Genomic DNA, 24,998 nt, shown 5'->3' with positions numbered 1-24,998 from the left:
ACACTGGGGAACTCACAACCACAGCGCAAGGGGGACCTGATGTGTCTGACCTCCAAGAGCATCTGCATTCTTGTCCACACACAATTAAAAATTTTAGCCCAGGCGGTGGTGGCACATGCCTTTAGTCCCAGCACTTGGGAGGCAGAGGCAGGCAGATCTCCATGAGTTTGAGGCCAGCCTGGACTACAGAGTGAGTTCTAGGATATAGCCAGAGCTGTTATAGAGAAACCCTGTCTCGAAAAATCAAAAAATAAATATTAAAAAATAAAATAAAATTTAATTTAATTTAAAAAATTAAAACATTCTAGGACAACACTAGGCAGTGCCCCTCCCCATCCAGGAAATCACGCTGTTGCTTCCTGGAGTATCTGGTACCTGTGGGTCCTCAGTCCCAATAACTCTCTACAGCAAGCCTTACCTATTTTTCAGAGGCAGGAGGTACATGTCCCTGAGAGGCCCATGGAGTTTCTTGACTAGAATGGACAGTGCGTGAAGGAGGGCTGGCTCCTATGGCCAGTGCTTGGAGGGTGGGCACAGGAATCACCAGACCTACTCAAATGGAGATTCTCTTCCTCCTGTACACTTCATCCTAGCCTCATCATGCGCCAGGAGGCTGGGTTACATACAAAGGAGTCACTGACCCACCTTTCCCCTCCCATGGCTAACTGGTCCTGATTTATCCTGCTGCCAACTGTTGCTGTAACAGCACATCCACCTCTACCCTTCTCCCTTTCAGTCTTCCGTCCCTCCTCCCAAGAATCCCAAAGCCATGATGCTCTTAAGGCTTGGTTAGTGTCTCCCCATTGTGGTTTGTCAGGAGACTCTATTTAGATTGGCATATTAGGGCAGTCCTCTCTCCATGCTCAAAAGACAGCAATTCTGTAGTCACATGATTTGTACTCAATCACATGAGATCAGTTTTCCTTCCCTGAATATGGCACGGTTGTCATGACTTTTGTTTTGTTTTTTGAGACAAGGTTTCTCCGTGTAGCCTTGGCTGTGCTGGAACTTGCTCTGTAGACCAGGCTGGCCTCGAACTCACAGAGATCCACATTGTCTCTGCCTCCCAAGTGCTGGGATTAAAGGCATTCGCCTCCACCTCCCAGCTTTGTTTTGATTTTTAAAAAATATTTATTTTTATGTGCATATTTATTTTATGTGCATGAGTGCTTTTCCTGCATGAATAGGTCACCTCAGAGGTCAAGAGGGCACCAGATGCCCTGGAACTGGAGTTAAGGATGGTTATAAGGTACTGGGAACCCAATGCAAGTCCTCTGCACAAAGAACAAGTGTTTTTTTTTTTTTAAGATTTATTTGTTTATTATTATGTATACAATGCTGCCTGCATGTACATTTGCAAGCCAGAAGAATGCATTAGATCACATTATAGATGGTTGTGAGCCACCATGTGGTTGCTGGGAATTGAACTCAGGACCTCCGGCAGAACAGTCAGTGTCCTTAACCTCTGAGCCATCTCTCCAGCCCCCCCCCTTTTTTTTTGATTTATTTATTTATCATATACCCAGTGTTTTGCCTGCACGTACACAAGAAGAGGGCACCAGACCTCATTATAAATGGTTGTGAGCCACCATGTGGTTGCTGGGAATTGAACTCAGGACCTTTGGAAGAGAGCAGCCAGTGCTCTTAACCTCTGAGCCATCCCTCCAGCCCCAAAGCAAGTGTTCTTAGCACTGAGCCATCTCCCTAGCAAAAAGCCCTCTTCACCTGCACCGCACCCAAACACACACTTAAAAAAGATATGGTTCTCTATGTAGACCAGGTTGGCCTCAGCCTCACAGAGATCCATCCACCTGCCTCTGCCTCCTGAGTGCCACTGAGGGCTCCAGGCTATCCTAGATGATTACACTCACAGTTCTTTGCTTCTCCTCTTCATTGAGCTTGGAACTCTTCTGTACCTTCCCCTGGTAAACATATCCGTTTTCCACGTCTCCTAAAAGCATTGCTTACAGCTCCCAGGCAGCCCTTATCAAACTGTATTAGAGTCAAGTGCCCACATAGCTTTCTGCCTATTCACCTATGTGGGCTATGAGGCCCATAAGAACAGACTAACTTGCCTTCCTATTTCTAGTACCAAGAACAGACACAAGGTAAATACTAAGATCTCATAAACGGTAGTCTGCTGGAATGGTCCAGGAGGCCAGTTGTTCCTCATCGTCTTATTCTGAGACAGGGTCGCCTGCAACACAGTGTAGCAGAGGTCGATCTTGAACTTTTGATCCTTCTGCCTCCACCTCCCAAGTGCTCGGATTATAGATATGGGCTTTGACACTCAGTTGACGAAGTACTAGTGGTCAAACCCAGGGCTTCATGCATGCTAAGCACACACTCTACCAACTGAGATACGTGCCCGTGCCGTCATCTTATCTTCCACCCAAGTGCCCACTTTTGTACAATTTCCTCTCCTTTAGTCCAGGCTTCTTCAGTAAAAATTTACAAGTTGGACAGGTGGCGGTTCTCAAACTTGTTTACGGATCCGAGCAACTCAGAGTTCTACCTAACAATGCAAATAGTAGTATCCCACTGTCAGAGATTCCTTGGTCTGGGTGGATGAAGGGGACAAAATTCCGTTTCGATTAAAGGCTCAGGAGACGACTCACATACTTAGCTGGTTCGGGGCACCTCTTGCCCCTGTGCAGGTTCTTGAGAACAGCGTCAAAGGCAGATAGATTCTCAGCCGGCTCCCCACCTCTTCCTGGAGAGCCCGTTGGTCCTAGTATATCGACTCCAGCGCCCTAGGCAACGCGAGGCGCAGAGGGCAGCAGGAGGTGGGGGAACCTTCGGAGCGCAGCCCCCGCGGGGGCCCCGTGGAAGCATTGGGGGGGGGCGGGCAGGCGAGGTCAGGGCCTGAGCCGGGGGCCCTGAGAGCCTCGCTCGCTCAGCGACAGGAGTAAGTGGGACCATCTGCTCCACTCCTCCGAGGTCATTGCTTTGTGTCAAGCTCCCCATCCCCCCTCCCTCCCTTCCCTCCTTCCTCCCCCTTTGCCCTTTGACTCCTGGGACTCAAAGGGAGAAAAACACTTGAGGTCCTGATGAAAGTGGCAGTGTGATGGGGAGCGACACCAGCAGCCGCGGCACCGCACAGCCGCCGCCGGGTATCTCTGCAGCTAGAGCGCAAGACGCGCGATGCGCGATCTTGGAGAGCTGTGCAGGCGCAGGCGGCGGGCGCTCCCGCAAGAGACGGCCCCGGTTCCCACAGCCCGCCCGGCCCGCGGGGCCCCTTTGAAGTGGCCGCAGCTGCACACCCCGCCCCGCGGCTAATCCGGGCCGACGCGGGCGTCCTCGTCCCCCCCGCATAGCAATAGTGTCCGCGCTGAATGGCACTGGCTAATTACCTCGCTCGCACCACCGCGGGTGAATGAGAGAATCCGACATTGTGCGCGGCGAATGGAGAAAATAAGACAGCCATTGTCCTCGCACGCCAAACGAGGGTTTGATGTCGCTGGGGCGAGCGAAGCACCATTTCCCGCCACCCCCTCCCTCCCCAGCAGTTCGAATTCCCGAGCAAGGCCTGGCCCCCTGTTTCGGTATGGTGAAACTGAGGCAGCAGTTCCTGTCCCTCAAAAAGAAGATGGATGAGCCAGGCGGCACCCCTCCTGGCTCCTCAACTAGCCTGTTCTTTCTCAGTCATCTCTTCTGGTCCTCTGCTTCCGTGCTTGACTCTGAAAGCCAGGAAAGGCCTGCATTCACCAGGGCCTAACTAGATTTCGTGAGAACACATAAAACCATTGGCTGGAGAGTGGGGTAAATTGTCCACCTTGGTGCCCACCTGTGGGTTACCAACTGCAAGCAGCAGAGAAGTTTAAAGAAAGCATGGTTGGGAGAGATTAAGGAATGAGAAGGAAGGGCAGAGTGACTCAGAAAAACCTAGAAGGGATAGAAAAAACGGAAGGGTGAAAAGTCTGGGTCAGGAGGCAGTATTTGTTTTCATTAGGAGCACTGAAGCCGCAGCTTTGAGGCAAAAGGTGATCTTTGCCAGCAGGGTGGTGGGCTGGCAGGCACCAGCCACAGACAGGTGAAAACAGGCTCCCCATCAGCAACCAGCCGAGCCTGAAGCATTCTGTCATCTATTAGGATAGTCAGCTCGGCTAAGAAATCAATCAGAACGGAAGGGAACTGATCCAGATGGGCAAGCTGATGTCCTGCTGTGTAAGATGCTCCATGCGGCACTGGGGGCTGCTGTCTTTTCTTCATCTCTACCAAATAAGACAAGGGTCTTCTGGGTAAAACAGACAGCACACCCTTGCATGTCGGGAGTGCCTTCCCTCTGCCCTCTGTTCTGCCTCAGGGTTATAGGTGTGTGCCACCATGCCTGGTTTTAATGAGCATCATCTTTCTGGCACATTCCAAAGAATTCTCCCTGCATGTCATCGCAACATCGAAAGCCTTTTGCAGGCAGCCACAGCCAACTCCTTAATCGGGGGTTAGCCATCTACTCTGGGAAATAGCACGTAAGACTAGAGCGAGGGGTGTGGCTCGGAGAGCAGTGGTTGCTCGAACAAAGCCCTGAGTTCAGCCCCCAGCACTGCTAGCACCCAGGGCGCAGGAGGACCAGAGGCTCAAGGCTATTCTCCGCTACATACTGAGTTCCAGGCCAGCCTGGGCTGTATGGGGCCCTGTCTCAGAGAGAATGGAATAACACTGGAGGGAATGAATGGGCAGCCACCAAGCAGTCCCTGGATGTAAAAGCAAGTGTGTTTAATATTACCAAGTACTAGCTGTAATCACACGTGAAAAACACAACTTCAAATTTTAAGCGCAGCTCACTATTGTTTTCCTCATCCAATTCTGAAGCAGCAGTTAGTGGAACCCTGGCCCCAGCCCCAGATGTGATCACAATGTTTTCCTTCATAACTCTAAGTAAATCTTTGTCATGGACTCTTATTTCTTTTGCCTAAGGCTGTACGGGACCTTTTCAGCCTGCTTGGCTTCACAACACCTGCTGCTGTGAACGGCTTATGTTTGAAAGATCTGCCTAGTTAGAAAACAGCAGAACAAAACAAAGAGATAAAGGCAGAGCTGTTGTGTAGAGGGTAAAGGCAGGAGGTCTGACGCGGCCCCCACCCCAGACACGCCCCCCACCCCAGACACGCCCCCCCAACACTCCCTTCCTCTCCCACGGTTAGTTCTTGAGCCCTTTTGTAGAACCACGAGACTCTAAGAAATGATGTTCAGTGTTTGTTTTTCTATAGAGAAAAGATGCTTATTCAAGGAAACAGCTATTAGTAGCAGATCAGAGATCATTTTTAATTTGATAGAGGCCACTACCTTCACTTTGTGTGTGTATGCGCACAGGTATGTTTGTTTGTAAATGTGTTCATGTGTGCAGATGCACATAAAGGCTAGAGGTTGGATGTCAGGTGTCTTCTTTAAGTTTTAGATTTTGATTTGTGTGTGTGTGTGTGTATGTGTGTGCACCCTCATGTGCACCATGTGTATGCACATGCCATTGGAGGCCAGAAGAGTGTGTCGGATCCCCGGGATCTGGAGTTACAGGCAGTTGTGAGCAACCTAGGCACTGGAAGCGGGTGCTACAAACTGAACTAGGGTCCTCTGGAAGAGCACCAAGTACTCCTAATGGCTGAGCTGTCTCTCTAGACCTTCATTTTCGCGACAGGCTCCCTGGCTTACCTAGAGCTCACCAATTTGGCTAACTGAATGCTTCCCCAGAAATCTCCATGGCTGTCCTGCCTCTGCTTACCCAGCACAGGACTGTAGGCACGCACTGTGCAGCAGGATTTTTATGTAGGTGCTGGAGATCAGAACTCTGACCCTTATGTTTGTATGGCAGTCATACTAGCATCTCCTCGGGCCGGGCGGTGGTGGCGCGCACCTGTAATCCCAGCACGCGGGAGGCAGAGGCAGGAGGGTCGCTGTGAGTTCAAGGCCAGCCTAGTCTATAAAGCGAGTCCAGGACAGCCAAGGCTACACATAGAAACCCTGTCTTGAAAAAAAAAAAAAAAAAAAGTTCAGGCGGATCGTGGTGGTGCACACCTTACGTGTGTGCCTTTGTAGTTTGACCAGATTTCACCGACGGTGCTGAAAGCTTGATCCTCAAATACAAGATGATTTGGAAGATGGTCCACCCACCCACTATTCAAAAGCGACAGGAGCCACCAACTAGACTCTCTCTCTCTCTCTCTCTTTTTTTTTTTTTTTTTGAGACAGGGTCTCTGTGTATCCTTGCCTGTCCTGGACTCACTTTGTACACCAGGCTGGCTTCGAACTCACAGCGATCTGCCTGCCTCTGCCTCCCGAGTGCTGGGATTACAGGCCTGCGCCACCACGCCTGACGACTCTCTCTACTTTTAACTGAAGGCTGTTTCACCTCAAATCTTCCTGACCCAGCTAAGTGACTTGTGAGAAAACGCTCCACAGTTAAGAGCTCTGGGAGAAAGAGGAAAAGGATAGTGACAGGTGGGTTTTTCCTTCCCTTTCCACCCACAGGACGCTTCCTGTGGCTCTGTTTGTGATGTTTACAAGTGACAGGAAGAGGGCCATATTTACGCACAGTCCTTCCGAAGAGCTTCTCCAGAACCTGGAGAAAAGGAGAGTCTGGCCTATTACTGCTTTTCAAGTTGAGGTCAGTACCTGAGATCCCGGAAACACCTCTCTCTTTCCTAGGAGATAGCCCCACAGTGGCTATGAGTGGGTGCTAGCTAAGACTATAAGTGACTAGAACAGGGGCTAAGGATACAGTCGGATGGATAAAACTCTCTGGTCATCACTGAGCTAAGAGTAGCCAGATGTAGAGACTGGGACGCTCACTGAGATTGGTCCAGGGTAAACCACTGGTGAAACCCTTGGAAATAAACTCAGCTTCATTTGTCTTCCCCATCCTGGCTGTGGAGCCCCAGAAGGCAGGCAAACTATAGCAGACAAGGTTCCTATTTTCTCACATCTGACGACTCCCAATTCCATCCTCAAGCACCAACTCTAAGGCCATGCACTAAGGCTGCAGGAAGGAAGGCTGCTCTCCTGTAAGTGTCTGCAGACGAGAGAGAGAGAGAGAGAGAGAGAGAGAGAGAGAGAGAGAGAGAGAGAGAGAGCGCTGAGTCATATGCCCCTGTCCCAGAAAGATTGAGCCTTCTTAAGCCTCCAAAGAACAAATCTGTAGACGCAACCCAATGGGTGCTCCTCATAGCGATGCAGTGCTTGGTGGCACATGCTTGTAACTCAGCACCAGCACTATATGAACCAGGCCTGGTGGCACACGGCTATAATCCCAGCACTCTGAGATCAGGAGTTCATCATGATCATTAACTGCACAGTGAGGACAGGGCCAGCCTGGGAGACGCAAGATCCTCTCTTAATAAAGGAATTTAAATTAATACATTAAAATTTTAAAAAGCTGCATCACTTTGTCTCATAAAAGTCTTTTTCTTTTCTTTTCTTTTCTTTTTTTGGTTTTTTAAGACAGGGTGTAGCCTTGGCTGTCCTGGACTCATTTTGTAGACCAAGCTGGCCTCGAACTCACAGCAATTCACCTGCCTCTGCCTCCCGAGTGCTGGGATTAAAGGCGTGTGTCACACAAGGTTGCTTGTTGTGATCTTAATTTTAACACAGTTTGGTGGGGAAATGATTGACTCAGGAAGCCAAGTCAGAAACACAGGAGGGAACAGGAATAGCAAACAGGTGCAACGCCAGGCTAATTCTATTTAATACCATTACTTGTGATCTGAAGCAACCAAAACCGGATATCCTAATGCAACCTGCAGGTATATTACATTAGAAAGGGCTTCTCTGGGACACTAGAGGATTGTGACAAGATTATCAGGGCTCTCAAGAAAATCAGAGTGGAGCACTGCCTGCTCTTCCAAAGGACCCGGGTTCAATTCCCACCACCCACATGGCAGCTCACAACTGTCTGTAACTCCAAGATCTGACACACCAATGCACATAAATTAAAATAAAATAAAATATTTTTTTTAAAGAAGAAAATCAAGGTGAAGAGGGCTATTGCCGTGAGAGCGTGACATTCCATATAAACTGGGATGTAAGAGACATGATGAAAATGCCCCAAAAGGGCCAGGCGTGGTGGCGCACACCTTTAATCCAAGCACTCGGGAGGCAAAAGCAGGTGGATCACTGTGAGTTCAAGGCCAGCCAGGTCTGCGAAGTGAGTCTGGAACAGCCAAGGCTACACAGAGAGACCCTGTCTTGAAAAAAAAAAAAAATCCCCTTAAAGGGCAGCCAAATGTGATGGCACACCTTTAATTCCAGCTTGCAGAGGCAGGCGGATCACTGTGAGTTCAAGGCCAGCCTGGTCTACAAAGTGAGTCCAGGACAGCCAAGGCTACACAGAGAAACCGTGTCTCGAAAACGCAAAAACAAAAACAAAAACAAAAAAAAAAAAAAAACCCAAAAAATTAATAAAAAACTAAAAAAGAGAGAGAGAGAGAGAGAGAGAGAGAGAAAAGAAAAGAAAAAATCCCCCAAAAAGGAAAGGGAAAAAAAGGCAAATTTAAAGGAGGCAGAAAAAGATCCAGGAATTGTTTATCACTAGGTTCCAACTCTCTCAGGACCTATTCAACTCTGGCTCTGAAATTAAAACCCAAATCCCATTTGACCAATCAGCGCATGGGAAAGGGCATCTGGTCCCTTGCTAGCTTTGTCACAGTCCTACATTCAGGACTTGGGACAAGGTTCTCAGTTTCCAGGGCAGTGGTATGAGAAATAGACTAGTCAGGAGGCTGGGAAGAGAGGAGGGCAGAGGCGGTGTGAGCCAGCAACACCGGCGGCGGATGCACTCTGGGCAGAGGCCCTGCCAGGAAGTCGGGCCCTGCCCCCCACACTCGGCTGCTCTCCTGCAGCCTCTGAGACCTTCTGCTTCTTCCCTCCCAACTTCAAATTACAAATAGATTGTCTAGTCCACCCCCTTGGTCAGAAATCCTTGGCCGAGCCCAAGGCCTCATTTCTCTTCCGCATTTCCCTACTGTTCCAGATTCCCGGACTGAGTGGCGGTCAACTTTTCAGAGTTAACCAGGTAAAGACGTCCCTGTTCAAAATGCCCGCAGCAGACTACAGGAGTAGGCGCCCTGAGACGCCGGGACCTGGATATCCAGAGCCAAGGACGTAAGGCAACACACCCCGTGGCCCAGACCTACATTCTTATACTTGCACAGATGCTTGTGGCTGCATTGAGTCGGCAGCAAGGGGCTAGTAAGCTACAGACGTGGGAGGGGCACGGAGAGCTGCGCATGGCCAACAGAGAGTCCCAAGTGCTGGGCCAATGCAGTCATGAAATTCCAAACTCAAGTGACTTCAGGCTGAGCACCGGGCAGGGCAGAATCAGAAGTAATGTGCAAGACTGGACCCCTGAGCATCACAGCTGTCAGCTGAGTCCCAAGAGGGTCTTGGAAGCCATGGTCCTCCACTTGCATTTCTAACCCAAGAGATACAGAGACTGATCCATCTATTTTGGGGCCTCTCAGCCACAGCTACCCCCTCACTTATAAAGATCTCTACTCTGCACTCTTCTAGCAGATACCTACAATTGGCCCTTTCCTCTTGAGCAGGCTGCCAAGACGGCAGGGGGGACCACTATAGACTTCTCTGGATTAGTGGGAGGAGGCGTTCATGTGGCCTCCACGCTAACCTTGGGTACACTTAGGCAGGTAACTCCCGGAAGCACTGGGCCATCAAAGGCCCTGGAGCTGTTAGGCACTGCCTAGGCCAGGGGACAGCACAAGGACAATCAGCAGCCAGGAGCTGCTTCCTCCAAGCTGATTGCGGGGCCCCTTTCCTGACACCCTCCCTCCCCTCCCCCTCCCGCCAGGACCCCCTGGGGAGAAGGAGCCGTCACAAACCAAGCCAGTTCCTCTCCTGTGATTTGTTCTGAATTTTCAAACAAAGAGTAATTATGACAGATGCGGGGCAATCAGCATCATTATGCGCTAGGAACAAGAAAGTGAAAGGGAGCCTAGGGACCCTGTGTGTGTGTGTGGGGGGGGTTGTCTTTCCCCTTCAGGAACAGGCAACTCCCACCTCTACCTCCTGCAGCCCCAGCAAAACCCCCAACTTCCTTCCCTGGAGACCCTCCAGGAAGGAAAGCAGTGTTCAAACCTACCTGGGAGCCGAACCCCGCCCCCGCCGCCCCCCCCCCCCCCCCCCCCCCCCGCAGTGTCTCAGAGTAGTAGGGGAAGAGGACCCTCCTTGACAGGCTTTCTAAGCTATTTTCTCTTCCCCTGTCCCTGTCCCCATGGCATGCATATCTGGGTTGTTCCAGCGATCATAGCAGCAGGCTAACCTGGCTTGGAATCTCAGCTTCCCTACTTCCTGTGTTCCCCGGAGCAAGTTAATCATTCTGAACCCCCATTTTCTCATCTGTAAAACTGCACTAGAAGTACAGTAACGGGACTCTTGTGGGAATTAAGTCAGTGAGCTCAGAGAGGGTTTATCACAGACCAGCCACGCCCCATGACCACGACTACTACTACTACTACTACTTATTATTATTATTATTATTATTATTATTATTATTATTATTATTATTATTATTATTAATGTGCCAACTCATGGCCAGTTCCCTGTATCCAGTGTGCTTTGGGAATTCATTAAGTCCTCTGCAATTGGCCATGGGTGTCAGCAGTCCTCCTCAGAACTGCAACCATGACAAAAGCAAAATAGAAACATGTGCCAGTTTGTCCTAGGGGAGGGGCATAAGGGACCTCCCATCCTCTTTCTGAAGTAGGGAGAACTAAGGTTCTAGGAGAAAGCCAGAAATCAGAGGGGTGACAAACTGGAAGGTTTCTTTTCTTTTACTTTCTATTTATTTTATTTATTTATTATGTATACAGTGTTTTGCCTGTATTTACTCATGCAGGCCAGAAGAGGACACCAGATCTCATTACAGGCTGTTGTGAGCCACCATGCGGTTGCTGGGATTTGAACTCAGGACTTTTAGAAGAGCAGCCAGTGTTCTTAACCTCTGAGCCATCTCTCCAGCCCTGGAAGGTTTCTTAAATAGCTGACACGGATGTGGCTGGGAAAAATTCCTGAAGAATGGAGTGGAGAAACAGGGTTGGGGGAACTAGGTACAGGCTGCCCTGGTTCACGAAGGAAGAGCAGCTTGCTGCCCAGGCTGGATGAGCAGGTCTTGCCCTTGAAAACTTAGGTTTGTTTTGTTTGTTAATGTGTTGCTGTTGTTGTTGTTGTTTTAAAGGCTTTTTTTTTTTTTTTTTTTTTTTTTTTAGGCAGGGTTTCTCTGTGCAGCCCTATACTCGCTTGCAGAGACCCACCTGCCTCTGCTGGGATTAAAGGCATGGGCCACCTCGCCCAGCGTGTTGTTGTTTTCACTGTGTCTGCATGTGCAACTGTATGAGTGTATGTCACATGTGTCCAGGTGGCCCGCTAAGGCCAGGTGAGAGTACTGGATCTCCTGGATCTAGGATTACAGATGCTGTGAGCAGCTGGATGTGTGTGCTAGGAACCAAGCTAAGGTCCCTTGCAAGAGCAGCCTGTGCTCGCATCTTTTTTACATCTATAAACCCAAGTGCTCATGCCTGTTATCCTAGCAGTACAATGACAAGGAAGACTACCATGAGTTCAAGGTCAACTTGGGCTACATAGGAAGATACCTGTACAAAAACAAAAAGAGCAAAATGGGGCCAGATTCACTCTCCAGTTTCTTCTGGTTTTTCTTGGAGACTGGGAAGGCCATTCACATCCCTGTGGGCTGAGCATTTCAGGATCCCTTTCTTTCTTTCTTTTTCTTTTTTAAAAATATTTTATTCAAATTTCAATTTATGTGCATTGGTGTGAGGGTGTCAGATCTTGAAGTTACAGACAGTTGTGAGCTGCCATGTGGGTGCTAGGAATTGAACCCGGGTCCTTTGGAAGAGCAGGCAGTGCTCTTAACCACTGAGCCATCTCTCCTGCCCCCTCAGGATCCCTTTCTGCGGCTTGCCGTCCAGTGAGAGAGCTTCAACTTGGTTCTCTCTCATGGTGGTCTGCCCCTCACCTGCCCCTCCTCTTCGTTTAGGTGGTCTGGTCTCCATCTGCCCACCCCAAGTCCCCAGGGCCTCTTGATAGTCTCTACTCCCTCACATTCCAGTGGCCTTGGGGGCAGCAGCCAGACCAGAAAGTCCAGTTTCTGCCCATTATCAATCGCTAGCATCTCTGTGCAACCCAACACCAGCATTCCAGAGAGCAGAGGGCTGCCCCATCTCACTGCCAGGGTCAGTGTCCAGCTGGGAGGTAGCCAGTTTCTCAAATTCCTCCCCGTGAAGACTGGCCTCCAGGGAGGCCCTTACTTGTGGGGGGAGCCTGGGGGAGCCCTCCTTTTTGGGTCCTCTTTGAAGGTCTCTCTCTCTCTCTTTGGCTCTCTGCAGAGGCCATCTGTTCCCGTGGAGGAGGTTCCCTGGGAACACAGGTTTAGAGAGATCACTATGGAGGAAGGAGGAGAAACGACAGACCAGTAAAAGGGGAAAGAAGGATGGAGTTTAGAAACTAGAGAAAATTGCAGATGAAACTGGTCCTGGGGGTTATTAACTGCAAACACATTGAAAAGTTGCCTCAGCGGATGGCAGAGGTGGGTAGCGTATGGAAGACGTCGTGAGCAGCAAAGAGACGGAAGTGATGGCGGGAAGAGGCGGATGCAAGTCCCTGACCAGACCCTCTCCTCTGTCTGAGCCAGGCCGGCCTGTGCCTAGGCTCAATCCTCTCCAGGCCTTTCCCCACTTTCTTAGCATTGTACTTGAGGAGTCCAAGAGCCCCCCTCTTTGGGATGTGCACAGGCATTCCCTTTCATTTGAGAGTAGCAAATACCGGAGTTTTATTAGCAAGTCTCAGGACAGGGCAGCAAGAGGGAGAGGTTCCATGGGATGAGTTAGCACACATCCATAGGCTCACTTGGGATGGCAGACAGATTTGGGGACCATAGGCTCACTTGGTATGGCAGACAGATTTGGGGACCACAGGCTCACTTGGGATGGCAGACAGATTTGGGGACCCACCTAATGAATGGAGAGTAGGAGCTTGATGACTGGGGAGTTATGGCCATGCTTACAGTCTAAGGCCTCGCCAGTCAACGACCCATGGCTCACCTGCCTTCTTTTCCCCTCAGTCCATTTAGGACAGGAAACTATCAAACCCTTTACAGGACCTAAGCCACCTCCAGCTCCACAGCTGGGCTTTGCTGCTCATCCTGGCGGGGGTGGGGGGTTGAGGGGTAGGGGTGGGGGAGGCTCTCCCACAGGAGAGCCCTTTGAAGATAGATAAACCTAGCCCAGGTGTCTCTCTCTCTCTCTCTCTCTCTCTCTCTCTCTCTCTCTCTCTCTCTCTCTCTCTTTCTCTCTCCTCTCAATTTAGGGTGGAATTACTCAGTCCAGTTTAAACAAAGACAGGAGGGAGCTGTCTGGCTCGCCATTCTGGGTACCATTCTGCTCCATTCCACTTTTATTAAGGGAGTGTAAAATAGCCTTCAAGCTACTGTGCAGAAGTCTCTCTTCAACACACACACACACACACACACACACACACACACACACACACACACACACACACACACACACACACACACACACACACACACCAGCCTGCAGGGGCTCTGGAGAGGAGAGAGAAAGGCGATATAAGTAGGCCAGGAGTGAAAAAGTCCTTTCTCCCTAGGGGTGGGAAGGGGGCAGAGGGTTAAGGGGGGCTGGGGGCCTGTTTCATTTGCAGGCTGCAAATGCCTCTCCTATTCACGGCCCACATTCCCAGCCCAGGCGCCTGGCCACTGACAATGCGGGGACAGGAACAGAGAAGATTTGCACATTGTGTTTAAGGGGCCAGCTGGCTGCCTGCGACAGTGGAGCCAAGGTGTGGGAACCAGAAGCACTCAACTTCCACAGTCCTGCGGGTGGAGGGGGGTGTGTGCCCTGAGCCCTGCTCAGAGCTGTGCTCCCCTCCCATCAGGCCAAAGTGCCCGGGGCTGCAGGACCCATCCAGCCTGAGAAGAGAGTCCAAGGCAGGAGATCCAAGACCCCAATGCAGAGGAGAGTCAGGCAATTGAGTGTGAGTCACACCCCATCTGGTGGGGCCCACAAAGGTTCAGTTTCCTCAAGAGCAGAGCAGCCACCCCATGATCCTGCCCTGTGTGAACACACTATACTTTCAGACCCATTCTCCATGCTCATGGCCTTGTTCCTTGGAACTGGGCATCAGCCTATCAATTTAAGAAATGAAGGTGCGGGGGGGGGGTGTGTGGGGGGGAGGAGCAGGGAAGGAGGGGGGGCGGAGAGAATAGGAGAACACACACTTTGGGCCCAGAAGGCCACATGTTCATTTAGTTTTTACCAAGCTCCTCAGGCAGGGGATATGAGGAAAAAAAAAAAAGCCCCCCCCCCCCCCGGAGCTTAAAAATCTAGCTGAAGAGACAGATGGGGTGTGCAGCTATAAAGCAGGTAGTTAACAATGCAAGCTGCCATTCCCAACGGGAAGGGCTCTGACCTGAATGCCACAGACCACAATTGCTCCCACCATAGAGGAAGAGATGACTGAAAGTTAAAGGACTAGGGAGGGACTGGGTACAGGGAAAAGGGCAAGCATGGACGGGAAAGTCACAGCACAAGCAGGTCCTTGCTGAGAACCTTACAGCAGACAGGCCTGGGCCACATTCTTTGTGACCTTTTCACGCACACGGGGCTCCTGGGGTCCCAGGAAGGCCCTCCACTTTCCTCTTTCTACCACCCCAAAAGCTTCGCAAGAGTGCCAAACAGTGGCTTCCATGTGGACTTGGGAGACAGCCTAGTCAGTAAAGTGTTTGTCTTATAAGCAATGAGGACCTGGGTTCAATCCCCAGCATCTGCTTGGAGCAGAGAGATCAGTCCTAGTGCTCGGAGGTGGATATGGGCAGATCCTTGGAGCTCTCTAGCCAGCCAGCGTACTCTACTTTTAGAAGCCCAGGCCAGTGAGAGACTCAGGTGGCCGGGGTGTGGTGAGCCATGACGTTTCTTTCTTTCTTTCTTTCTTTTTTTGGTTTTTCAAGACAGGGTTTCTCTGTGTTAGCCTTGGCTGTCCTGGACTCGCTTTGTAGACCAGGCTGGCCTCGAACTCACAGTGATCCGCCTATTTCTGCCTCCCAGAGTGCTGGAACTAAAGGCGTGTGCCACCATGCTCGGCCACCACTAGGGAGGTAGAGGCAGATGGATCTCAATGAGTTAGAGGCCAATCTGTTTACACAGTGAGTTCCAGTCAAGGAGACATTGTGAGACAAAACAACAATTAGAGTGGATGGCACCTACAGAGTGACACCAAGACTGTCCTTTGGCTTCTACACTCAAACACATACACATCAACACACACATACATACACACACACACACACACACACACACACTCATGAACACACACACACACACACAAATATGTAGCGTGTGAGGGATGACTGGCAGGTAGAAGGACTGACCCTTACCCATTTGTCTCATCCTGATAGAAGTGAACTCCCATAGAAAATATGTCCACACATGGACGCTCACCCACCAGCAGACACTTCAGCTGTAGTGCCTGCTTCCTGCCCTGACAGTAAACAGGTAAGTCTTTGAAAAGCAGTGAGGGACATTTCCCCCGGTCCCTTCAGCTTGGTTACCCTTCAAGGACAGTAGGAAAGCTCTAGTTGAATCCTGAGCCTGGCCAATCATCAGGTGATAAAGGCCTTCACACTTACCAGCCACGGTGCCAGGACCCACTTCCCCCATGACCCACCACTTTACTCAGGGCCTTGCAAATGCACCGCAGTCTTTCACCAAGTGCAGCCTCCAGCAGCAGCATCCTGCCCACATTTCCCCTGGCCCCAACCAGACCTAGTCCCAGATCTACACAGCCACCAACCATGTGGAAAGCGGATCCAGAGTTGGCTGACCTGCTCTCTCTTCGTGCACGCTGAACACGATTCAGTTCTTGCAAGTTCCTGTGAATGTCCCTTCCTAGGAATCACACCACAGCCAGGACTAGAGTCACAGCTCAGGACAAGAACAGTTCTTTATCAACAGTCAAGAGCACTGCCTATGGCCTGTGCTAGGCTTGTCATACACATAATTCTAGGGGAATCTGGGGCTTCGAGAGGTTAGGTAACTTGCTCAAGGTCCCAAAGCCAGTGGGTAGTCTGGGGGGTGGGGGTGGTCCAAGGCCCAAATCCATCAACCCCAGGTCTGTTTGCTGCATCGGCCCACATCTGAAGTCACTGGCAGGCCTCCCCAGCTTCTTAAGTATGCACTTGGCATGAGTGGACTACCACTATCTAGAATGCTCACCAGCTTTTCCTAGGTACCCAGCCCACTCCACTGCCTCACAGAACTTTCCCACAGGCCAGATCCGCTAAGGGGAGGGATTACAGCCTTTGTCCAAATGGAGATGCAATGGCTCAAGAGGATTAAGTTGACACTTGCTCAGGACCTCTGATCAGTGGTGAGTGGAGTGGCAGAGCTGATTCAAAGCGCACCCTTCCACCCCACCCCCGCCCCGCTCCCTGCTGCCTCCCCCAAGCCCTTGCTCTATGGACCTCACTAGGCCACCTGCAGTTCCCCAAACTAGAGATTATGTTGTGGGCCAGCAGCATTGACAGTACCTGGGCTCTCATTAGAAGCAGAAACTCCTGGACTTGTTCAGATGTTTATATTGAAAATGGTATCTTATCACGATCTCCCCTCCCACCCCCGACACACACACCCTAGGTGGTTGTCAAGAAGGTTCAATTTGGGGAATCCTGCCCTTGATCACAACGGGTTTCTCTTCTGTTCCCCCAGGGCACTGGGACCAAGAATCAAGAGGCAGGATCTGCTGGAGGGCAGAGGGCTAGGAATGGGTCCCGTACTTATTTCTCGCTCTTGAGACTAGCTCACCTCCCGCCTTTTAAATTTTTTTATTTTGCATGTATGGATGTTTTACCTGCATGTATGTCCCACATCCATGCTCGAGGAGGCCAAAAGAAAGCATTATATTCTCTGGGACTAGAGTTACAGACAGCTGTAAGCCGCTACATGGTGGTGGGAATTGAACCTAGGTCCTTTGGAAGAGCAACAGGTGCTCTTAATCACTGAGCCATCTCTCTAGACCTCTAACTTTTTGGAGTAAATCAGGCACAAAAATCTCACTCAGCAAGAGGGAGCCAATGTATGCACCCAAGAGACTGGGCTAAGGAAACAGGAGCTCCACATCGTCAAGTCTCAGTTTTCAGGCCTCACACTGTTAGCCTGTGAGAGAGCAAGGCCGAGTCCAAAACTCCTGAGATCGTGTACTTGAGGAATTAGACCCCTGAGCTGCTGATCCCACACTGAAGTTCTAAGGCTAAATCCGCCTGCAGCACAGCCAACCTCTGGGAAGAATGTGGTTCCAGGATGACTGGGGTGGACAGAGTGCCCTCTGGCCCCAGCAGACCTGCCCAAGAGCAGTGCCAAGCGTGCCCCTCTACCTGGCCAGCACCTATGGAGCTCAGGGAGAATCAGGGGCCCTGGAGGCTCCTCACACCTTTTCATAGACACCGTCCCATGTCATACAACATGTGCACTGCCAGCCGGCAAGGCCAGGGGATGACTAACCAAGGAGGAAACCAAGGCTGATAATCAGCTTTGAGGCTTCCCAGGGACATTAGCATGGGAAGTAAAAAAGATGGAATCATGGGCGTGGTGGCGCACGCCTTTAATCCCAGCACTCGGGAGGCAAAGGCAGGCGGATCGCTGTGAGTTCGAGGCCAGCCTGGTCCAAATCGAGTCCAGGACAGCCAAGGCTGCACAGAGAAACCCTGTCTTGAAAACCTCGACCCCTGCCCCCCAAAAATGGAATCACACAGGTGCTTGTGAGCCACAGCAAGTGCCCACAAGGCACAGACTTAAGAGGGGAGGGGAAGACTGTATCAGACCAAAATGCTCAGAAACAACTCTCTTAGCTATTAGCTAGTCCAACTCTAAGCACGGCTCAATTCCTTATGTTGCTAGAATTGAAAGAAACAAACTTTTTTTTTTTTCTTTTTTAGACAGGGTCTCTCTATTTAGCCCCGGCTGTCCTGGAATTCACTCTGTAGACCAGGCTGGCCCTGAACTCACAGAGGTCTGTCTGAAAGATGTGAAACACCATTCCCAGTTCAAAACAAGCTATTATCACATATGGGAAAACACATTTAGTAGCTGGGGAGATGGCTCGATCAGTAACATGCTTGCTGCACACTGGTGAGGGAGGGCCTGAGTTCAGAGCTTCAGAACCAAGGTGAAAAGCTAGACAGGGCTAGGGAGGCGGAGACAGCAGGATCGCTGAGGCTTGCTGGGCAGATGGTACAGCTACTAAGTCAGCGAGCTCTGAGTTCAATGAGAGACACTATTTTAAAAAGTAAGGCTGGGGGCTGGAGAGATGGCTCAGAGGTTAAGAGCACTGTTTGCCCTTCCAAAGGTCCCAAGTTCGATTCCCAGCAACCACATGGTGGCTCATGATCATCTGTAATGAGATCTGGCGGGCAGGCACACATGTGGGCAGAATACTGTATAAATAATAAGTACATTGTAGTAATAATTAATAAATAAACATTATTTTAAAAAATAAATAAAAAGTAGGGCTGACAGTTACTAAGGAGGACACCTGACATCTCCTCATGTGTGTGCATACATGAACCTGTATACACATACAGTACACGTACTATGACGCTGAGAGATAGAATGCTAATTTAGTGTGTTTAAGTCCCTGGGTTTGAATCTCAGCATGAAAAGGAGGAGGAAGAGGAGGAGGAGGAAGAGGAAGGAGACGAGGAGGAAACCTACCTTTTCCTTCCTCACAGCTCTTCTCTCTTCTTCTGAGTCTTCACCTCCCAGGATCCTTTGCGGTGATGCTAAGATCCAACAGCCCTCTATCTTTCTGCACTAAAAGAACCCATGGAATTGTGGAAGGACTCATGATCACACAGAGTCCGTGCCATCACTGCCACCCAGATGACTGGATGGTACCTCTGGAAAGCTGTGGCATATGATGGCCATGGGGCTGCCCGGAACATCACTCCTGCACCCACTGCCTGTGGGCAAGGTCACCCTAGAGCTGAATGGAATGCTCCTGGCATGGCTTTCCATGGTCCTACCCCCCAGTGTGTCTGTCACGGATCTGACAAGCCGCCTGGAGAAAGCCACCAAGAATGAGGACATCAAGAAGGTGGCGAAGCAGGCTTCAGACGGCCCAATAAAGGGTATCCCGGGCTCCACCAAGGGCCAGGTTGTCCTCTAAGCCTTTAACAGTGCCACCCACCCTTCCGCCTTTGATGCTGGGGCTGGCATTTGTTTTTCAGTGACAACTTTGTAAAGCTCATTTCCTGGTATGACGATGAGTATGGCTCACTGCAACAGAGCGGTGGGCCTCATGGCCTGCACTCGCCCTCCAAGAAGCCTTAAGACTACACAGCCTGGGGCTGGAGAGATGGCTCAGAGGTTAAGAGCACTGTCTGCTCTTCCAAAGGTCCTGAGTTCAATTCTCAGCAACCACATGGTGGCTCACAACCATCTATTATGAAATCTGGTGCCTTCTTCTGGTGTGAAGATATATATGCAGGCAGAACACTATATATATGTAATAAATAAATCTTAAAAAAAAAAAAACTACACAACCTTGCAAGAACAGAGAGGAAGGGAGAGGCCCTTGGCTGCTGAGGAGTCCCCGTCTCAACTCAGTCCCCCAAAACTGAGCATCTTCCCTCACAGTTTCCATTCCACAGAAGAAGGGAAGATGTAGGGAGCCCTAACTCTCTTGAATACCATCAGTAAAGTTTGCTGTACCCACAAAGACATACAAACAAACAATGGAGTAAAAAACGCCATGAGGTAAGGCAGCATTTTCCTGGGAGGTCTCACTCCTGCTATCCCCAGACTCCAAGACTTCCTCTGGTTCTCAGCCTCCACCCACACACAGGCCATCTGCTCAGAGGCTGTATCAGTCTCCCTCGCCTGGAGAGGGCCAGGGCCAGGGGTGGCTGAGCCAGAAGTGATTCCCTTCTCCAAGTCCAGGGCTGCTCCCCAGCAAGCTCCATATGGGGGCCTGGACCGGCCTTCCTCAGAACAAAGGGGGCATCATCCGCCCGGCAAGAGGACTCCTGCCTGGAACAATTCATCACCCACCAGCCTGTTCAAAGTAGCAGTGTGGAGTCCTCTGAGCCAGGAAGGAACTTGTCAGTGTTCACAGGGAAGGAGGCTGCATGCCACGGGTTAGGCGGGAGGGTATAGAGCTCATGTTGCCCAGGCTGCAGCCTGGCTCTTCTGCCTCCCAGAATGTTAGCACTGAATCCCACCCTCCTCCAGGCCCAGATTCCTTATCTCTAAAAGGGGAGTGTCAGCTCATGTCTCCCTTAGCCATTGTGAAGATTCAACAAAATAAGTCACAGAACGCATTCTGGGTGCCCAGCATGCAGCAAATACTAAATAAATGCTGGCTAGCATTACTACCAAAACCAAAGCAGCTTTTTAAGGGACAGCTGTTTCCCTAAGAACACTGTTCACTGACCTCAACTCTTGTCATTTCTCAAGAGAAGTGTCCTTCCTTCCTTTCTTCTTCCATTTTTCTTTCTCTTCCTCCTCCTCTTTTTAACATCTATGTGTTTATTTATTTATCTTTTGGTTTTTGGAGACAGGGTTTCTCTGTAGTCTTGGCTGTCCTGGACTCATTTTGTAGACCAGGCTGGCCTCAAACTAATGTCGATCCGCCTGCCTCTGCCTCTGGAGTGCTGGGATTAAAGGCGTGCACCATCACACCTAGCTTCTATGTGTTTATTTGCTGTGTGTGTGTGTGTGTATGTTCAAGCGATGCGTGTGTGTGTGTGTGTGTGTGTGTGTGTGTGTGTGTGTGTGTGTGTGTGTAGGTAGGTCAGCTTCAGGTGTCTTCCTCACGAATACTGTCCACCTTGGTTTTTTTGAAACAAGGTCTCTCTTTGGCAGCTGCGGCTTGCCAACTCAACTAGGCTGGCTGGACTGTTGAGCTAGCTTCAGGGATGCTCCTGTCTCCGTCTCCTCACTACTAGGACTGCAGGCTGCTGCTACCACACCCAGCTGTTCACAGGAGTTCTGGGGATCTGAACTCAGGTCCTCCTGCTTGCACATTGAGTACTTTGCCAGCTAAGCTGTTTCCCCGGCACCTCCCACCACTATGATTTTGTTGCTTTTAAAGAAAATTGTTGAACCAGTTTGAGGCTCCACTACTGGCACAGTGAAGTCTTATTTTACTCACAATGTTTCAAAGTTCACCTATAATTAAGATTTTCATGTTTTTACAATGGCCCTTCAAAAATCTAAGTGCCCCCACAAATCTTTCTGTGCCTAAACACCAGAACCATATTCAATGGACCAGGATGTATGTCATGGTATGACACACTCATGAAAGCCTTGATAAGCTGAACAAAAACATGGATGAGGCTCTGCCTCCAGCCCACATGAGCTACATTTTTGTCCATTTACATCCCAGCCACTAACAGAGCACAGGACATAATTGTGCCATCCAAAGTCACCACTGTGCCACCTGTCAACTGATCAAAGCTAGGCCATTTGTTCTTCTGAGCCTCACAAACGGGCCTCCTCCCTTCCATTCATGATAGGCTAACCCTGGTCACCAGTCTGGTTTATATAAGGGGACATCTACTTACTTGCAGCCTGGATGCGAGCCTTCCGACTGACCAGCAGCCCAAAGCGGTTCTGAGCCACACACTCATAGTCACCCTCATCTGAAGGGCCGCCTCCTTGGTCGAGCCTAAAGTGGTGGATCAGCAAGGAGCCGTTGGCCAGCAGAGTTGAGTGGGTGCCCTCAGGCAGCTCTGCTCCGTTCTTCCTCCAGGAGACTTGCACTGGAGGGGTCCCCTCCACTTTGCAGCCCAGCACTGTGGGCTGTCCAGGGACTGCAATAGCATCGTTTGGCTCCACAGCAAATGCCAGCTCGGTAGAGTGGCCCAGACCTGAACCAGAGAAACGGAAGGAAAGGGGATGTTAGCTTGGAATGAATATGCAGCGAGGAAGAATTCCATACACAAGAGATTTCAGGTTCCATGGTCCTGTGCGCCCACCGCATCCCTGTGAGGTATCTGTCGGCTTAATAGGGATCCCTATTAGACACAGAACTTTTATCTACTACAGAATGACATCCCGTGCAGTAGTTTACTTAAATCCAACCACTGCGGAAGAACGAACGCCACCCGTATCACTCCATCTTTCACAAATAAGAAAACTAAAACCTGGAGATGTTAGGTGACCTGGCCAAGGCCTCATACTTAGTCATTGCAAATCAGAGTCTGGGAGGGCTGGAAAGATGAGCTGATGCTTAAAAACACTGGCTGCTCTTCCAGAGGACTCAGGCTCAATTTTCAACACCCACAAGGGGACACAGCAACCATCTGTCTCCAGTCTTGGTGATGGTAAGCCCTCTACTGGCCTCCACGGGAATCAGGCACAAAGACACATGGACATGCAGGTAAGAAAAACACCCACACACATTAAAATGAACTAAAAGAATTTTAAAAATTTAGATCAAAAGCAAGACTGAGCCCAACACTTTGCTGCCTCTTTTGTAGTTGCCCTGCACAGACAAGGAAGCCTCACAGGCTTTCAGGATGTAACCTTAAAAAATTCAGTGTATCCTGCCTTCCCCCTCATCAACTATTTAAATCAAGGAAAAGCAATGAGGCTTGTGTCTTAGGGTTCTTTGACATGATTAACAAGAGAGCACTGTAGGAAATTAAAATTGCTAAAGCAAGCAAAGGGCTGGGATGTAGCTTGCCTGGAGAGGTTAGGGACTTGCATGCATACTGGTTCTGGTCCCCAGCACTGAAACTCAATATAGTTGCCTTCATCCCAGCACTGGGTGTGTGGGTGTGGAGGTGTGGAGGATCAAGAATTAAGCCAGGAAAAAAAAAATCATTAAGCCAGGCCGGGTGTGATAGCACACACAGCACTTGGGAGGCAGAGACAGGTGGATTGTTGTGAGTTTGAGGCCAGCTTGGTCTATAAAATCGAGTCCAGGATAGCCAAGGCTACACAGAGAAACCCTGTCTCGAAAACCAAAACAAAACAAAAAATAATTAAGCCGGAAGGCATTCTGGCCGTCCACATACAAGGGAGATATAGATGCCCCCTCACTGTGAATAAAAAAGAAGCCTTTCCTGGTGGCGATGGCCTTTAATCCTAGCACTTGGGAGGCAGAGGCAGGCGGATCGACATTAGTTTGAGGCCAGCCTGGTCTACAAAATGAGTCCAGGACAGCCAAGACTACAGAGTCCCAGACCAGCCTGATCTACAAAGCAAGTTCCAGGACAGCCAGTTCTACACAAAGAAACCCTGCCCAGAGAAACAAAAACACAACCCTAAAAAGTGGAGCGAGACAGTATAAGTCAGGTTTCCATTTGAGGGCCAAACTATCAAAGACTTGTTCCAACTCCTGGTAGAGAGCAGCAGGTCTGGGCCCAGTACTCAGACACTAGCTGTCTGAGTGGCCTGCCCCCTTTACCCCAGGTGTTGGTCCTTTGGGCTTTGTTATGAGGAGAGTTGGGGAATAGCAAACATTCCCTAAAGTTATCAAAGAGAGAGAGAAAGAGAGAGAGAGGATAAAAATGAGCGGGAGAGGTGTGTGTAGGAACGATAAAGATGCCAAGGAGTGAATCAGGGCCCGGGCAGGAAGAATAAGCACTCATAGCCCAGAGGTGACAGCAAGTTTCTCCAGTAAGCAACTTACCAGATCAGTTATGACCTTACTCCTGGTCTAAAGGGGCGGGCACAGAGCCCCCTCCTCACATTTCCAGGGAACTAATGATCCCGGACCTGGTCCCTCCCTCGCAGACTCAAGCCCTTCCCTACTGAGAAACCTAGTTTGGGGGGCGGGGAGCTGGGTCTAGGCATTGCCTCCACTCTAGGGTAAGGGCAGTTTAAGACATCTGAGGCTCACACTCTTTCAAATCCCTCACATCCTCCACTCATCCTAAGTTTGAGCCGCCTCTGTCCCCAATTCAACCCCGCTGTCGCCACAGAGGATAAAGTTTCTCCTGGTGCAGCTGCAATATTTTGCTTTTGGGGAGGGAAGGAAAGGAAAGAGAATAGTTCAACTGTGTGTCTGCGGAGGACTCGAGAAGGAGGAGGGCCTAGATCCACACCCTTCTTGGGTGAGATGAAGCTTTCAAGGCCACAGAGGAAGCGACCGGTGGCCCGGCGGACGAACGCAGGGCAGGGACTCCTAGAGACCTCCCTCGGGGAAGGGCGGGGCCCAGGGCAGCACCGCTAGCAGGCTTGCCTGGACGACAGCACCTCTCCTCCGGCTCTCCAAGCTTTTGGCAGGTTCGCCAGCTCCGCCCACCGGGAATCTTTCCTTCCTTCTTCGTCGGATGCCCCGGGACCCACTCCTAGCTTTAAACCCTAGGGAATGCCTCAGCCCAAAGCAGGCGCGCCCGGATCCCCAGACCTTGACCTGCCGCTTCCGGCTTCGGCCGCCTAGGGCTACTCAGGGTCTTTAGCCAGGCTCTGCGCATCCTGGCTCGCCCTCTTCGTAGGGGACTAGTCCGCTCTTTCTCCTGGAGCTTGTTTCCTTCAATCCCAACGGCAGCCTGCCTCCTGCCTTCCAACTCCCGCTTTGCCGCGCTCCCAGCTTCTCCATCTAGAATCGGGGTCCTGCCCTGGACCTATCCTGAGTCACCGGAGGCGCAGAGAACAGAGCCCCGGCCCTCTCCCAGGGTTCAGTCCCCCACCCCTCCGCCCCGCAATCCTTCAAACTACGGACAGCCCTGACCCAGTGGCTCTCCCCACGCCCGCAGCGCGGTGTCCCGCCAGGTCCCTCCAGCACGCGCTCCTAGCGCAGGTCCGCGCGCTGTCCCTGGGTCCGCCCCTTTCGCCTGAGTCCTGAGCCCCGGCTCACCCTGGCACAGCGCGGGCAGCAGCAGCAGCGGCAGCAACAGCGGCAGGAGCCCGGGCCGGCGTATCGCGGGCGGGCGGCGCGGGGACGCGGTGCGCGGCGCAGCCATGGGGCTCTCGGTCCGCTGGGCTCGGCGACGCGCGGCACTGCCCGGGGGG

The 24,998-nt window shown here is 50.9% G+C and overlaps 1 protein-coding gene across 1 annotated transcript in view; it reads right to left on the bottom strand.

Annotated features, from left to right (window-relative positions):
- Igdcc3 (immunoglobulin superfamily DCC subclass member 3) overlaps positions 1–24,998 on the bottom strand; it is a 45,983-nt gene that overhangs the window by 20,881 nt on the left and 104 nt on the right. The window contains exons 2-3 of the mRNA XM_051155745.1: positions 24,844–24,986; positions 21,599–21,904 (exon numbers count right to left, since the gene is read on the bottom strand). Of these exons, the coding sequence (XP_051011702.1) occupies positions 21,599–21,904; positions 24,844–24,986 (449 nt within the window). The remainder of the gene's footprint in view (positions 1–21,598; positions 21,905–24,843; positions 24,987–24,998) is intronic.

The sequence above is a fragment of the Acomys russatus genome, chromosome 14, assembly GCF_903995435.1.
Source record: "Acomys russatus chromosome 14, mAcoRus1.1, whole genome shotgun sequence".
Taxonomy (NCBI): domain Eukaryota; kingdom Metazoa; phylum Chordata; class Mammalia; order Rodentia; family Muridae; genus Acomys; species Acomys russatus.
Note: the sequence above shows the minus strand (reverse complement) of the source record. Positions and strands in the feature narration are given on the sequence as shown.